The sequence below is a fragment of the Siniperca chuatsi genome, linkage group LG23 (genome assembly GCF_020085105.1).
Source record: "Siniperca chuatsi isolate FFG_IHB_CAS linkage group LG23, ASM2008510v1, whole genome shotgun sequence".
Classification (NCBI taxonomy): domain Eukaryota; kingdom Metazoa; phylum Chordata; class Actinopteri; order Centrarchiformes; family Sinipercidae; genus Siniperca; species Siniperca chuatsi.
This window is the reverse complement of record NC_058064.1, coordinates 10,415,049-10,431,729: the sequence shown is the minus strand read 5'-3', so window position 1 is coordinate 10,431,729 and position 16,681 is coordinate 10,415,049. Positions and strand designations below refer to the sequence as shown.

Sequence of the window (16,681 nt, the reverse complement as noted above, 5' to 3'; positions counted from 1 at the left end):
TAGTCTTGTGATTTAATTATTTGTAAGGACACAAGTGCTGGTCAAAGCAGGTATGAGGCTATCCTTGGAGCAATGATATATTTTTAGCCATGGTTGTACTCTTGAAAACATTCTCTTGATTAGGTCTAATTTGTATCCTGTAATACTCCATATTTCAACCTCTCAAGAAAATTGATTGTTGTTCCCCAAAAAAGATTCAAAGATCAATGTGCAGCAACATTTCTCCCACTGTTTGTATCTATGGGAGAAAGTTTTCTTCCAAGGACTGTCAGCTGCCTGAAATTTTGTGGTATATATTCTGGTATCCAGCATTTGGGTGTGTCATTTACCTCAGTTGGAGAACAATGAAAACAGGCAAAACAAAGACACAGTGCCACTGCAATGAGTAGTCTTCTGAATTGCAAAATCCTGAAGAATGTTTTAATAGTAATGTTTATCTATCTGTCTTGATTATTTTTTATTCTTAAATAGAAAACAACAATATAAGTGGTGTCAAATGGCACTTTGACATGAAATTTAAGATACCAAAGGTGTTCTAAATAAAACTACAAAGGCAGCCATTTATTATAAGGGTTTTGTCGCACACATATGACGTTGTCCGCGGAGTGATCCTAGCTTGTCAGAGCCATGGTCAGAACGCTGAGAGGCAGTGAACAGCAGAGGTCTAACGTTAGCTCAGTTACTCATTAGGACAGAGACATTGAACTGTGAAGACGTTTTGCGGTGAACATTTCCGAACGCAAATGTTAACTTTCGGATAGTACAGTTTGCTAGACTGTCTAGCGTTTCGGGGGCTAGCTTTCAGTTTACTTAGTGGTGTTCTGCGGTGGAAATAGCAAAAATGTCGTCTCCAAGTCCGGGTAAAAGGCGAATGGATACCGATGTGGTGAAACTGTATCCTTTCTGAACATAAACAAGAATCTCTCAATCGCTGGCTAGTCAGCTATGTCCTGATGTATGTGCAAATGTGATGTGAGCAAACCATATGTATTGATGCTGCTTGTATACCTTGGTAACCCAAAGCAGAAAGAGCTTTTCATTGTGAATGACTGGTGTTTTTGTGTAAACAACATTTTGCTAGCAAAGCCAAGTGTTAGCTATTTCTGTCCTGCGAACCTTCAATCGCTTATCGGGACAGCTGTATTAGCTAATCAGATCGGTGTCAGGTCATTTTTAGCATTTTTCCAAATCTGTATTTGTAACATTACCGTTAGCGTTAGCTGTCTAACTTGATGTCTATATTTGAAAATTACTAAAACATCCGAACAGACGCTAACGTTATTCTCCTTTTCCAGGAATGTGTTTCATCTTATTGCACCACCAACAGAACAGGCAGCGATAGACTCTAAACACCTTATGGCCATTTATGTTTCTTTGTCCAGCCCGTTGTTGTCAGGAGAGTTAAGTTAAACTGCCCATTTACACGTTGCCACAGCTTGTTTACATAACGTATGGCTAACGTCAACTGAAAATGCTGCTGTCTTTTGTTCCACTCTCGTAAAAACGTTTGTGTTATATCAGCATATATAGCATTCTGGGTCTTATTAGCTTTGCTTTGTAACACTACTAAGGGTTTTCTAATTGTGTTATTGAATCTGCCACTTGAAATGTTACCTTAACGCTGCTGAGCTGGTTGGCTAGTCTGCTGGTTAATTTCAACATCAAAATGGCCACCTGATCTGTGTGTCTCACTGTACTTCAGTGTCTGCAGGCAAATATATGGAAGGCTACCTTTTATCGTTTAAGAGTGGTTGTAATTTGTGGTTTTTATAAATATTGGAACTGGAAGTGAACATGGCAGCTTTTTGTTAAGTGGTACAGCAGGTGTCATGGGCCTGCTGTCGTTTTCACTGTGGAATGCTTGAACTTTTAGGTAACATCTAGTGTGTTCTATTTTTCAAGTCGTTGTCACCATGTTTACTTTTGTACTGCTGATTTATTTGTTCAACTTCACTTAGAGCTGGAAGAGGGAGCTCTAAAAACGAACCATAACAACATATTTCAAGTCCATACAATGTTCTAGAAGAACAGTGTGAACAAGTAGTTTTGTTTTTGTCCCAGTACAGTGGAAACCAGCTTAATGATTGGGTAGCCTGTTACTAGCCGGAAACCACAAGAGGGCGGGACTTATAACAGCTGATGGGATGGCAGTACAGCTTAGTCAAATATGGGGCTAGAACTGTGCTGGTCAAAACAAACCAAAAACAAAGGGAAGTTGTCCCAATGGGTGAAAAGGAAAAGTTTGAACGTTTTGGTAGTTTGATCTTATACGTTTTTAATTAAACTGAAGAATTACTGTATTCTGAGTTAGTTTTGCTTATATAGACCTATCATATCAGACTTATGCAATACTGATTCTGCATTTCATTGCGCATCCTGCCTCATACTATCACATTAGAGTTGGATTATCAGTGGCCCTTACATTTGAAACTGCATGTGGCTGCAATATGTGAACACACATCAATAAGGACGCTGCAGGTAGTTCTTTTCAAGCTATGTTTCTCTTGTTATTTTGGCCTGTTGCCTAAGGCATTTTGTTACGTCTGCTAGCTAGCAACAGTGCTTGTTTGAGCAAGTTTATGCTTCCCCCACTCAACTCCACTTATGTGTAGGCTATGGAAGCCATGGCAGAGTGGTGAAGCAGACAGAGCAAGGATTTTTAAGGACTGCAGCACACACACAGCCCTGCAGTAGTAGCACACCCCCTCTCCATCTTGAGCTACTTGACTGACAGGCAAGAGCAGGTTTGCTGTATGCCACCTGCTCAATTCCATACAATGACCTGTGTGTGTTTTACGATAGCATGGGTGAGCAGTGGTCAGCAAGTGTTAAGGAAGACAGCTATGTGTGTTTGAATGTAGGTCTACAGAATTGAGATTTGAGATTTACTGGCTTACATAGCACATGGGCTCACTGCTGACGAGGCTGTCTTGTTGGGTTAAAGTTTGGAGGGCTCCAGGTTACTGGTATGGGAAACAGTTCCTTCCTTCTGTTTGTGTCCCCAGAGCAAAACTAGCAGTAACAACCTCCTCTCTGTGCTCCCTATTCCTGCGTCTCCCCCTGGTGTAACCAAAACCCGAAACTCACACCGTCTTTTAGACAGGAGCAGCTTCTTTCTGATGGGCTGACACTGAGAGCCCTCACGCATTAATTTGCTGCGGCCACCGGAGAGCTGAGAATCTAGAGCGGAGGCCATTAGGGAATTCATGAAAATGAATGTCAGAATGACCTCAGCATGTAGTATCATTGGGTTTAAGCTTTGTCCTAAGCCAAGCCGATGGATGGCAGCCTGCTTTTTGCACCAAATGTACAGTCTTTGTTTGCATGCCAGTAGACTGAACTCTTTGTTCTATTTAATGAAATAGAGTCATAGAGAAGGCATTAAGTGTTGGTTTACACTGACTATACACTGTATTTTTCTTTGTTACTTACTCTTCCCCCCCACCCCCTTTGCAAACGTATAGTCCTGAGTGGCAAGAGACAACTTGTTTATTGTCCAGTTCTTGCCAAACTGTAGTCCTAAACCTTAAATTAGTGTTATTCTCCAATGACCTCCATGAACTTTTGGCCACTGGCTTTTCAGTCTTGCTCTTGGACATGTTGCTTTAATTTTGGATCATGGTGTTCTTGAACAAGAGTTTAAGAGTGTGTCATTTCAAAGAGCTTTACATTCAGCCTAGTTGTGTGGGGTTTACTGCACATACTGTGTAGGTAGTTGTGCTATTATTTGCATGTATTCATCATTGGTCTTCTCGCTTTACAAATGCTTTCCAGCAGTAAGCTGCTGGAATTTGAGCACAGGTGGATTACAAAAGACTAAGCCTATTTTGAATGCTAACACAAGCTCTTGTGATGTACAGTAATACAATGATTTAGAAATTCCCACTTAAATTAATTTTTAATTTATATAGATGTGTTATGTGATATGAAAGTAATGGGATTTAATAATTTAAAATGTATAGGTACCCTTTTAAAAGATGTAAGCAAACTAATGGGTTCTTAGCATCAAGGAGAAGAGTTTGAGACTTTCTCTCAAATCAGTAAACCTCACTTTGTTCAGCTCTGAGGCCATTGTCCTTTTTTATCTTTATAATAGCATAAGCCTGAAGACTTGATGTGTATATTTGTTTATAAATGAAATCTCATTACATCAGAGGGGATGTTAAGACATTTTTATGTAAACAAAACGATTCAGCGTTTCAGCTGTACTTTTCAACCTTTCAGTTGCTGCCGGAAGGTCTAAAAGTGATTGGATAGCAGTTCTGTGAAGCATGGCCATCAGTGAATTATATTCGAGACTGTGGGGAGATGTTCGGAGGGGTGTTGGCATGCTTTATCGGCCCCAGTATTCGTCATGATACCTGGCATGAATACCAGTGTATATTGGTCTTTATCATTTCACCCCCAAATCAGCTGTATCAGATGATACAGGTATGTTGTGTGTCATGTTTTTGCTTCATCTTTCTCCTTTCAAGGTGAGTTAGCATTTTCAGATTTACTTCAAGGACCCCCCCCCCCCCAGTGACTGTTGAGGCAGTACTGTCCTCCCCCACCACATCCCTCCTCCCTCGCTGAGTAGAATACCAATCCTGAGCTTTATCTGCTCTCCGCTTGGTGTTTCGGACCCATTGTGCCCCTTTAACATGACATCCGGACAGCATCAGCAGCAGAGTCTTTGTGTTTCCCGTTTACAGAAGACCCTGTGACCTCCACCTCCTGCTGCTGTGTCAGACCATGTCACATAGTCACAGGCAGCTAATCTGCACCCAGCGCTATTATTGCGGGACTGAACCAACTAGACGCAGGTTACTGTAGGGAAGGAACCAGCAGTTTTCTGCCTGTTCCTGACTAAGAGCATGATGAACCCATGACAAGAATGGGTAAAGCTCTGGTCTGGTGATGATGTTGCAGAAACTTTTGCTTTGTTATCATGGTGTAATAGAAATAACTTTACAGTAGACGACACAAAGACGCTAAGAAGGTTACAGAAAACCATTTTGCATTATTTTGACAGCAGATATTGTAGATATAAAAGCACACGACTAACAAAAACACAAAACAGATATTGCAATTTATTCACAGTCAAATTACATGTTGTTTGGATGGGAATCTACAGTATATTTGGAGTTCACCTCTGCCATGTTTTTTCCTCCTTCCTAATATTTAATTTGTAGTATAGTAAGAAGCTCAAACACTTAACAAGACAATGTTGGGAATGGCCCACCTACTGTACATACTCAACCAGTGGTGGTATGGCATTAAGAGGGCTGAACTGAGATATTTATGGTGTTTTCAAATCCTGGGAAAGCTGATAATATAATACCTAAATTCAAATCGTTTTATTTTATATACAGTCAAATATAGTGTATGTCTTAAGATTTTAATGTTGTGGTTCTTGGACTGTGTGCTTGTGGAAATTTATGAAAAGAATTTAATCATAGGATAAAATTTTTTTTTCCTCCTAAATTTTGTCTTATCTCTTTTGTCTTAGTTATCTCTTTCTCTCAGTGTGAAATCTTAAAAACTCTACTGTTTCTGCTTCTCTCTATCTACATCTCCTTTTTTTTATGATTGCTGAGTATACATATGCCTTTGTCTGCATCCATGCAGGTATTCTGAAAAATGTGCTACATCATCCAGGCCTAGCTAAGCTCCTGCTCTTTTTCCTTTTTATTTCTTCATGAGTTAACATAAGGTAACCTAGTACATTGTGAATGAGTCTAGTCAGGGGGCCCCCACCTTGATTGACAGTCCTGTTTTGGGGGTCCAGGAGCAAGGCATCTCTGACAGTAGGAGATTTAAGGCCATCACTGTTAATCCCACAGTGCAAACAGTGAAGGTTCCTGCACGCATGGCTGAGTTCCCTTAGAAAAACAGATGGACTGAAGTTCCTCTCTTTGTTTCGCATGTTTTTTTTTCTGGCACTTGGGAGCTCAGTCTGCCTCTGCTGCTCATGCGCACTGCTGCTTTAATGTAGGAAATCAAAGGAGTGACGATAGGTTAGCTATATGTTTGGTCATACATTTTCATATGGGCCAGTGACACTGAACCCAGTTGTCTAAAAATGTTGACTTTAAAGTATCCCTTTGTTTTGGCTAAAATAGCCTCAGTATGAAGCAAAAGAGCCTTATCAAAAAAGTGCAACCTACACTATCCACACCCTATACGTAACTCTTTCTGGTAATCTGCCTGTGTGCATCTCGTCTGTATCAAGTTGATAAAATTAGCCATGTGTTGGTCTCTCACTACACTGAAATTCAGGTTTGTTAGCAGTTTCCTCAACATTTCAGTGTTGAAATTCAGGTTGTTGTTTTTTTTTGTTTATTTTTTATTTTACAACAGACCGCAAATCTTGTCTTGTCTATTGGTAGATTTGCTCATTAAACGGTTGCATCAGATTCAGGTCATTGTTTCTCCTGCCCTGGCTCAGTTTTGTGATCATTAATAATCATTTTGTTTTTGTGTACGTGCACGGAGCTCACTCGCGTGCATACACACAGGGACTCTGTGCTATTGCTGTAAATAGACTGTTGATTTAGTGAAGGGTTGAGAGGAGGAGCAGCTGAAGGATTCACATTTGATTGCAGTGGGTGGGCTCTCATCTCTCACCAGAGAAGACAAAGAACTTAGCCTGTGCAGTACTGTGCTCTTCCATCTCTCACACAGGAAGGTAGCCATCAACTAACATAGTATACTCAGGCCTGTATTTAATGGAAACTAAATCTGCATTGCAAGAGGATTATAATATTTTGGGTTAACTGTTGAGCATTCAGCTGAGTATATCTGTTTCGGGGTTTTTTTTTAGGTTGATTTAAAAAAAAATAGATCTTTATATTGTTTCACTGCACGTGCAAATTGTGGATTGCAAAGAGCTTTTACAATAATGTCGGTTGAAAAGATTCATCCCAAGGTATTTTAGCCTCAGGGGTGGATGGTATACCTCTGTGTTTCCACATTTCTAGGTGAACGTTAGTCTTATTAACACTTGTGAATGAGACCAGGTAAAATTTACACAGGTTCAACATGTTAGACTATCTGTTATATAATCACACGTTTTATGTCATCTTTTTTGTTTACTTTAAAGTGACTGTCATAATTACAGTTGGAGACGTCATCCTTTTGATTTATCATATGTTAAATGTGTTAAAATTGTAGATGCCGTTTTAATTTTCAAAGCAGAAATTAAACTGAGGCATTCATAGAGTTAATTTACTTCCCATCCAGCATCCAGTTGAGTGCAGCACTTAATAGCTACCAGACATTTACATGTGGATTTCAGTGAGACTGGCCTTTGGGGCCATACGTCCATTGATATGTAAAACCTTGCAGCAGGTAATTTTTTTATTTATTTATTTTTTTACACAGACCGCACAGGCTGGCACCAAGTGCTCCATCAGTATTTAAATACTTTGTGTCAGAACGAGCTGGGTGCTTCGAGAACAAACCGCCCAGCTTTGCTCAATAACACCGCACTTGAGATGTTGAAAGGATAGTTGTTAATTTAGATTCAACATTTTGAGCTAGATTTCAGTACAGTAAAGGAGAATGCTTCTTTGTTTTTCTGAAACACAGCCAAACCTGTGACCTGTCCAAAGTACAACATGTTAACAATAAACACACATACATTGTTTTGCAGTGCTTGGCTCTTCAAACTTGAATGAATGTTGGGAAAGCTGCAGATAAGGAGACGCAATAAAAGCAGGAAGGTACCCTACTTGATTCCATATTACTGACATAGTTCATAGTAGTTCCATAAACATAACCACAGCAAAACATACTGTAACCTGTCAAAGTGGCTGACAGGGCGAACTGTATCAGCAGCACTGCTGTACCAAGGCCTAAGCCTTTTCACTCATAGCGTAGACCTTTATGGCCTGATAGTTTTGGGATAATTGTCACTAAACTGAGTTCCAGTGCTGTGGCGCATTTCTCATTATTAGCCTAAGCCTTATGACCATGACCAGAAGAACTTGACTATCTGACCAAAAATTTTGGCTTTTTGGTCTGCTGTCTAGTTCATTTCCTAAGATAATTTGTGAGGCAGCAGTAGTTGTGAAAGTAAAGAATAAACATGAGGATAACAGGGCTGTTTTGTTCAGGGTTAAAGTTTGTCACATATGTAACCAGTATCCTGTCAGAGATCAATGAAGCTCATGCTGGCTGCAGCTGGATGGGCTACTACTCTGTGAGACAGCTTTTCAGCTCAGCAAAAAATATCATCATGTTTTAATATCGCACCCCTAATATATAGTGTTTTTATAATGTGATCTACATAGTTCTGCTTAAGTCTTAGTAAACGTGAGTTTTATCACAACTATTCTAGCCTAGTTTTTGAAGGATTAGTTAACTCCTTGTGGCTAATTCATTAGTTTTGCTTCCACATAGAACAATCACATATGTTTAATCTGTTTACAAGTATGTTGTAGTACAGGTTAGTAAGACTTTAGTTCCCCTGAGCAGGTCTACACAGAGGGGAGATCTTTCGTATCTCTTGTGGGATATGGGCAGGAAAAAGGGGAAGTGAGAGCAGCTGGCATGACTGCAGGCTGTTACTAACATGACAGTACACCTCTATTCAGTTATCAGAGCCAGTCATTGCAGTCATGAACAGCAAGGACCCCCTTGTGTCCCACAGTGAAGGAACTAGGCTTGTCTAAATCAGATTTGGGACCACAAATAACTGGCAGTATCAATAGCATTAGCTTGTATGTCATTTCCAAATTTCCAAATCAGTAAAGCAAACATGCAATGTACATTTAAACTCCTTATTACCTCTGTTCTACCACTGACCACCATACGTGTAAAGAACCCTAAACCAGCATTTGTGACCTTTTGAGTTCTGTCAAGCTGGCTTGATGATTATCCACTTTTCAGCTGTACCCAAATTAAAACGTCCCAGTTTATAAACTTTGTGACAATTAGTATCTAGGTTTCTGTTGCTATAATGTTTTTTCTCTCCCACAGTAGTCCTTTTTAGCATTTTGTCAAATATATCTAGCTAAATTTATCGAAGTGATTGACTTTTGTTGGTTTCACTTTGAAGTACTTCTTACTTAAACCAAATCCAGAGTGCATTTCATTTTATTGGACAACTCAAGCAATAGGCAAGTTGGATATTGATTGATTATTAACAGCTTAGTAGATATAAAACAGGAAGAAAAATCTAAAATATCAGATTGGCATAGGGAAATACTTATTGCCATAGTATTGTAAATGGAAAAGTTATATCAAGCTGTCTGGAGTTTGGATGAATAGGAGCTGTTGTTAAACTTGGCCTCTTGTCTGGTTCATTTCCATTTTCGTCCCTTAGCTCAACACGTATCGAAAGGATTATCTGTCTACTGAGTCAATGAGCTAGGGTTTGAGGGGGGTTCTGATGGTTGAAATAGCTCCAAATCTGCATTCAAATTGAGAAGAGAGAGTTCGCCTTAATGAGCAATAAAACAAAGTAAACAGCTGGGGGAAAACTTTAACCTCAGTATAAGAGAGGAGTGTGAGAGACGGAGAGAGTTGAGGAGTGGGTCAGTGAGGTTGGCTGGTGATGGCTGCAGGAGAGAACGGTGTTTGTTTGGTGTAGAACTTTAGAAATTAAATCACACTCTCACAGTAACACCGTGCGTATCACTCGCTCTGACTGCTGTGGCAGGATGGTTGCTGTGCTACAGTAGCTGCCTCTGTTTTCAGACCGCTGAGTGTAGTGGAGGTCACACAGTAATCCTGCTTGGCTGGATGCAGTGCACTAATACATAGAAAGTTTAATGCTCAAACACAGGAACATTTACACACAGGCTAGGACTTTAGATGAAACATTGCACATGTATAGATAAAAATGTATGCTGGCAGAGACAATTGCAAAATTAAGGAAGAAGAAGGAACAGTTTTGTTGTAGGTATAATGTTGGTATTGACTTTCTTTGTCGGTTTCATTGTTGATTTACAGCTGTACAGGGCTGCTTTCCGTTCTTATTGCAAAATGTAGCTTGCTGTTTTAAGTAAGTAAGCCTTCTTTCTCTGTCTTTTGTAGGTAATGAGTATTAGCTTGTACATTTCTTTTGGTAGTCTATACTTGTATATCTTTTGGTGGAGGAAGCCTACCCATATCTTACACCCTGAGGACAGCTGCTATATTTCCTGCCTTTCATCTGCAAGGCCTTTGATTTCATATTGTTGTTACAATCTGTGTGTGAGGGAGAGAAAACGAAAGAGATGTCGCTGCCTCAGAGTTCCTCATCTCTAAACAAAGATGTGCTCTTAAACAAGTTATACTCTGTGAATGATGTAGTGTTTCTTCTGCCATTTAAAACAACTAAATTGACAAATTAACGTCAACCAATCCCTATGTACTTAAAACTTCCTTCTCACACCATGGTATCTCTCTGTCGAAGGCCACACTACTGTCCAATGCATACAAAAACTATTTGCTGTCAGCATGAACTTCACCTTATGTAGATATGCAGCAAGGTATTTCACCTTTCTGAAACAGAGCTGTGTTACCTAGTGGCAGGAGATGACATAAGAATTTGCCTTGCTTCTAATGCAGGCTTTATACCCTCAATCCTCTGAATATAATTGGTATATTTATTATATGTAGATACAATTCTGCAATAGACAGTCTTTTGGAGTTATTACATGTCAACATACACAGTCCTGCCAGCTACGCTGCATGCTAGATTGCTCAACTACCAAAATACTTGCAGAGTCTGTTTCATGAATCATGTTTCCTTGCCAGATTACAATCTCTTTTGTGTTGACAGGTCATCTAGTGGTGGGGGTACAGCACTGTATGTCAAAATCTCTTTTTCCTGCGCTTTGTCTCTTTCAAAATCTGTCTCTAACAATTTGGAATTCTTAATGGAAACCTTAAGATGAAAAGCTATCTTTTAAATCACAGCTTTTCAGAAAAGGTGTTACACAAGGCTCTTAACTTGACCCCACTCCCTTCTCTATTTACATTAATAATGTCCCCTGTTACATTTCTGATGCGTTGATACATCTTTATACAGATGACACAATTTTATATAATGCGGCCTCTGATTCTGTTACTGCTCTGTCAACTCTTTAGTCTAATTTTCTTACCACGTTTCGTACAAAAGCTCTTCAGAACAAAGGTTTTTGCACATTTCCAATGACAAATTGGATGATATTGACCTGTCAATCACCAGGGAATCTGGATTGATTGGTAACTGTTAACTATTATAGCATACATTTTCCTAGTAAAAATAAATCCAGACACGGGTTTTGCCCATTTATGTGTCTGTATACACACAGCCTGCAGTCCACAGCAATGATGTCATTCACATCCACAGGTCTGCCTGCAAGGCTAGATCAGCATTCACCAGACTGAACTCTTTTCTCTTATTATCTCTGCATCACTATCTCACTGCCTCTCCTTTGGTATCACTCTTTCCATGTTTCTTTCATTTTCTTCTTCAACAACTCTCTGTATCATCTTCTCATGCTCTTTTCGCCCCTGTTTCAGCCTGCTGCTCTGTTTGCTGACCTTATTCTACCCTTTCTTTTTATGTTCCTCTTCCCCACTGGCTTTTGGGGGGTTACAGACTATTAGTGTCTTTCAGGCATACGTCGTAGCTTTGCTTTCCTAGTCTGAAACACAAGCACTGCTGTTCATGCTCGGTCTTTGACAGTCTTTTTCTCTGGTCAGTGCCATTAATAACTGGAAATTCTGCATGGTGTCCCTTCTGTTATTCAGTAGCCTAGCTCTCTCCACATGTCTTTGGGATTATTTGATTTGCTGTCTTTCCTGTTATTTCAGCCTAGTCTGCCTAGCTGCTCTGTACCTTCCCTTTAAAAGGATTACTTGAAGCTGGAGGTGTCAGCAGGTGGTCAGAGTATTGTATTATGCTGATATGTAAATAGTCTAAACTGGCCTGCGGAGTTAGTTTGGTCTTTTTGAATTTGATTCATTGTACATGCCAAAGACATACAGATGTACAGTATTTGAAGAAATGTTTTAGTAAAGCATCTTGCTTTGTTTTTCAGAAATTGCAAATAAACAAAAAACGAGGTAGAAAATAAGAAGTTGATACTGAATTTTTAAAATGTATTACATCACCCTGTTGATGAAAGAATAGTGTGGGCATTTCCTTCCCTTCCTCTCCTCGGAAGAAAGATGAGACAAGTACCTGCTTTAAAACTAGCCAGTGCCTCCCTTTTACCAGATCAACAACTTCTGTCTCCAAAGAGGGAAATGTTGCATAGCATATTTGACACCGCATTGTTTGACAGAGTGCTGTTTATGATTCTCGATCGTGTTTGTTTTCCATACTTAGAAAGAGGTTGGTCAGGATGGGATATTTTGATCCAGGGTCAGACAGGGATAGTGGCCTGAATGGACCAGAAGGAAAATAAGACATGTCTAGACCACAACCGTAAATGCTATTTACTGCATAGTTTTATACTTAAGCCTTTAAATGTGCTTTTATAAAGTTCAAAATCAGGATAATATTGACCTTAGTGCTTGGATAAACTTTGAAACATTTTAAAGGGGCTAATTGGTAGTCTGAAAGTAGTTCTTTTAGACTTTTCTTTCTACACAGTATTTTCAAGTGTGAATGTATTCAAGCCAGTATGTCATTATATTAAGGAAGTCTTGCAGTGAAATGGTGTTAACGCAGGAGACCATGTTGCTGTTTGAGTTCCGGGCTTTCAGGGTTGTCTGAGAACCGGCAATGAGGTTGTGTGTTCTTCTAGATTGATTGGGCTCTGTGTATCAGATTAGAAGTGTGTGTAAAAGGCTACTGGCCTGGTGCTATCCACAGATTATGACTTATCTATACTAATCCAAGGTGGGGGGATGGACAGATGGTCATTATGCTAGGAATGGGGAACAATACATACATAACCTTGATCAAAACGCTGTTGTTAAGAGTTAATTGTCCTAAAATTTGTTTAATCCTGGTTAAGTGTGTTTTAAATGCACACTAATATATATGTGGACTGATAAGTAACCAATTTTAATGGTTTATATATCTTATTGATTGTGTTAATTAGTGACGGATACTTTGGATTAGATTTTTCCAAACCAAACAATAAGTGAAATTTGATGTTTACATGTCAGAACATTATAGCAGTAAATACCAGCTTTTTCAGGCTAGCATATTTAAATTTTTAATATTCAAGATATAGTTCGATTCAGGTCATTGTCGATTGGTTTGTTTACAGTGTTCATGTAACACAGCAGCACTTAAAAACACAATATTTTAATGCCCCAAATATAAATGTAATATTAATTTGCATGTAAACACACTGTACAACCCAGTTTCTGTCTTGCTGTCTTGGCAACTATTTAGGTCAAACCAACTTGCGTTCCCTTTGAAATGCAATGTGTCATGTCACCTCTTTTTTTAAAAACTCCAAACTGCAGCACATAGTTAATTGGTATATTCTGTATGTCCTGCCTATCCAGTTTTGTGACCATCCACTTTTCTTCTCTCTGTTTGGCTGACTGAGTGGCTGTTTGTCAACTACACTCTCAATACATCTTCCACTCCATCAAACAGTGGGGAATTTACAAGCTCTATCAGGAACTTTCTTCTGTTTTAACAGACCTGCCAAACTACTTCATAAGGGGAGGGAGCTGTTGTTGACAGTGACTTAGTAGTTAGGTGGAAGGAATGAGTGCTTGGAGTTTTGGGTCTCCCAGTGTTAAACAAAAGGCCAGTGGATTAGACCGTTGTGTCCTGATGACATGGATGATGGCCAGAATCCTATCAAAGTGAATTCATAGTTTTGTGATTGGCCTTGCTTAAGACACAGATGAGAGGAGAAGGTGATAGTGTTGAAGAGGACATCAAAGCCATAGAATGTTCCTTAAGATAAAGATTGTGAGCAATGTGTGTGCATGTTGCTGCTATGGTTATTAACCAGGCAAATCAACAAAGACCATACTCGTATTAATATGAATAGCCTAAGGGTTTGTAAGGAGGGCGGGGTTGGTGGGTGATTGTATTCATGATGGTGGGGGATAGATGGAAGGTGCTCAGTCCAGCCACAGTCACTGTTGGAAAGTGGACGTGATTATTTATGACTCTTGACTGCACTTAAATTTGCTTACAAGGGTTTTTGTGTGTGTGTGTGTGTGTGTGTGTGGGTGTGTGTGCGCGCACAGCATTATCATGTGAGTGTAACAGTATGTGAGAAATTAGTCGGTGCAATGTGAGCTACTCCCTTTCCCTACCTCCTTCTCTCACATTATCTCACTATGGTTACATGAATATTTACAAATCCGAGACCCCAACCTTTGCATTTCTGCTTGCTTGTAATTTTGCTGTCTTTTAAAGTGAACTCATGCTATCCTGTAAACCTGTACTCATAAGTGTCTAAATCTCGAAAGGGTAAAAGTAAAAATCGGATTTTGCACAGCGAGGCCAGTTCTTCTCTGGTTTGTCAGTCAGTATGACCAATGTCAATTAGCCTGCTGCATAATCAGTGTTGATTCAACCCCATTTATAGCTTATCCCTTATGCCTCACTGCTGTCTTCTATAACATAACACACACAGTCCATACTATCCCCCCTCCTCACATTGCTCCCTTCTCTCATGTGGCTGTACACACATTCACCCACCATTAGTTTCACAAACGGTTAGGTATATAGATGTCCTTACATGAAGGGCAGAACTTGGTGAGCTGCAGAATGTAAACATAAGGCATGTAGTCTTACTGGAGTCTCCCTATTGCATATGGGTAGTTGTTGTTTTGCTAGCATGCTTTAATAAGTATTGTCGTTAGTGGTTATTCATTCTGCCTTGGACTTTGCATCAAAGAGCCTCAGAATGGCTTCTTGACTCCAACACGAGTCAGAACAGAGAGGTTCCTCTTCTGTCTGACAATGACACATTTCCTTGTCGAAGCCAGGCATTCACTCTGCTCTTCACAGACTCAACCAGAGCTTAAAATAACCTCCAGTTTGATTTAACCCTTTGGGGGTCAGTGCTTCTGCTAATGGGATACACACTCAATCAGGATTGACAAGCCAGCTGCTACTGTGTGGCATGGAAAACTGATTTTTTTTATCCCATCTCTTGTACCTTCTGTCTCCAACGTGTGTCCCCCCCCCCGCGTTTACTCTTGTTGATTTTCTCTCTAAGTCTCTCTCTGCTTCAATTTTATTTCCTGTGCTTCTTCCCTTCACTCACATGAAAGGGAAGTCATTTCTCTGTGATTTTTTTTTTTGAGTGGAGATCAAAAATGATCAGAGTGTGCATATGCACATAGATGTAATGTTGGATTTGCCATATGATACACTGAATAAAAATAAGCTAACGTTCTTTAGAGTTTATTATTGTAGTTATGTCTGTAACTGGAGTTGCAGAGGAAAACACTGGGTAATTATTTCCTCCATTAACTGTAATAAACTTCTCCTGTGGTAGATGATGTTGGTAAATACACGTTTTCTAAATCGCAGTCTGTTAATAGGTTTGGAGATGAATCACATTAAAGCAGATAAACACACTAGTAATCACAAGTTAAACAGTGGAGTACCAAGATTCTTGCATTCCATTAGAATATTATAATATTCATCTCTCACATTGCAGTTGACATCCAGGCATCTGTACACCCAAATGTTTACAGAATCTACATTATCTGCAGTCTGTTGCATGGAGGGGGTTAGATTCAACTCATTTTGAGAGCTTCTGCCTTGACCAATCATAGAGTTACTAAGCTGCAAATTAAAAAGTCAGAAATGAATAACCCTAATGATGAAAATTAGGTTCTTCAAAGAAGCCGTGCACAACTATATTTAATGGTTGTGACCTTATAGTTGGCTAATTTACTGCTTGACAAAAGCACATCTCGGTTAAGTAACTTTTGTTGTCATGCCTTGTCAGAGTGCTTTTCTCTGGCTGGATCATTTGCTTATTTGGACTAATGGAGCCACTCTGGTCTATCTGAGGAATCTCACGCAATTTCATCTGAAATAAGAGTTAGTCATCCCCACCAATGTAAATGAAGAAGAAGAGAACTACATGTATGTGAGACTAAAGTATGTATGTTTCAGATAGTGGGAGATTTTCCACTTAAGTTTTCTCTTGTGCATCAGGTTGTTGGATCACAAGCTTCATAACATGTTATAAGTTGAAATAGAAATTGATTACTACAAACTAAGTTGTTTTTATGTAATATTTTCTTATTCTAATGTTGAAACAGGGCAAACGTAGTGTGTATTTTGGGCTTTGTCAAAAGTAAGGGTGTTAACATAAACTTTTTAGGCCCTCTTTGTAAGGAGATCTCCTTCTGTACTGTGTTTCTCAGTTTCTCTTTATGTCCAGGGGGTTTATTAGAGAATGACAGGTGGAAGGAGGCCTGCATGGTCCTGAAGCATGGGTGAATATGATTTACTGGCTGTTGTGAGTGTGCATGATTATTTTGTTGTGGAATCACTGGCCGGCATGCTTTCACATTCAGTCTAGGGATATTAATTCACCGTGCAGAATTACAAACTCGCCTGAAGCTATTGATTGTCAGTGAAAGTGAGTCTCCAGGACTAGGGGTCAGAACAGACTTCAAGTGTAATTTTCCTGCATCGATTTGTTTTCATTATCTGTCAAAAGCTATCATTTCTCTCTTTAGTTTTTGTAACTCTGTATGATATATAAGAATGATGTTGGGTGGGAGAGAGGAAAAAGGTCAGACTCTGCTCATGTCTTTGTCTTCCTTGCAA

General features: G+C 39.5%; 1 protein-coding gene across 1 annotated transcript in view; it reads left to right on the top strand.

Moving 5' to 3' along the window:
• The first annotated feature begins 603 nt into the window (after positions 1 to 603).
• Positions 604 to 16,681, top strand: part of ube2h (ubiquitin-conjugating enzyme E2H (UBC8 homolog, yeast)) — a 25,193-nt gene continuing 9,115 nt past the window's right edge. Inside the window, exon 1 of the mRNA XM_044185536.1 lies at positions 604 to 894. Coding sequence (XP_044041471.1) covers positions 842 to 894 — 53 coding nt within the window. The 5' untranslated portion in view covers positions 604 to 841. The remainder of the gene's footprint in view (positions 895 to 16,681) is intronic.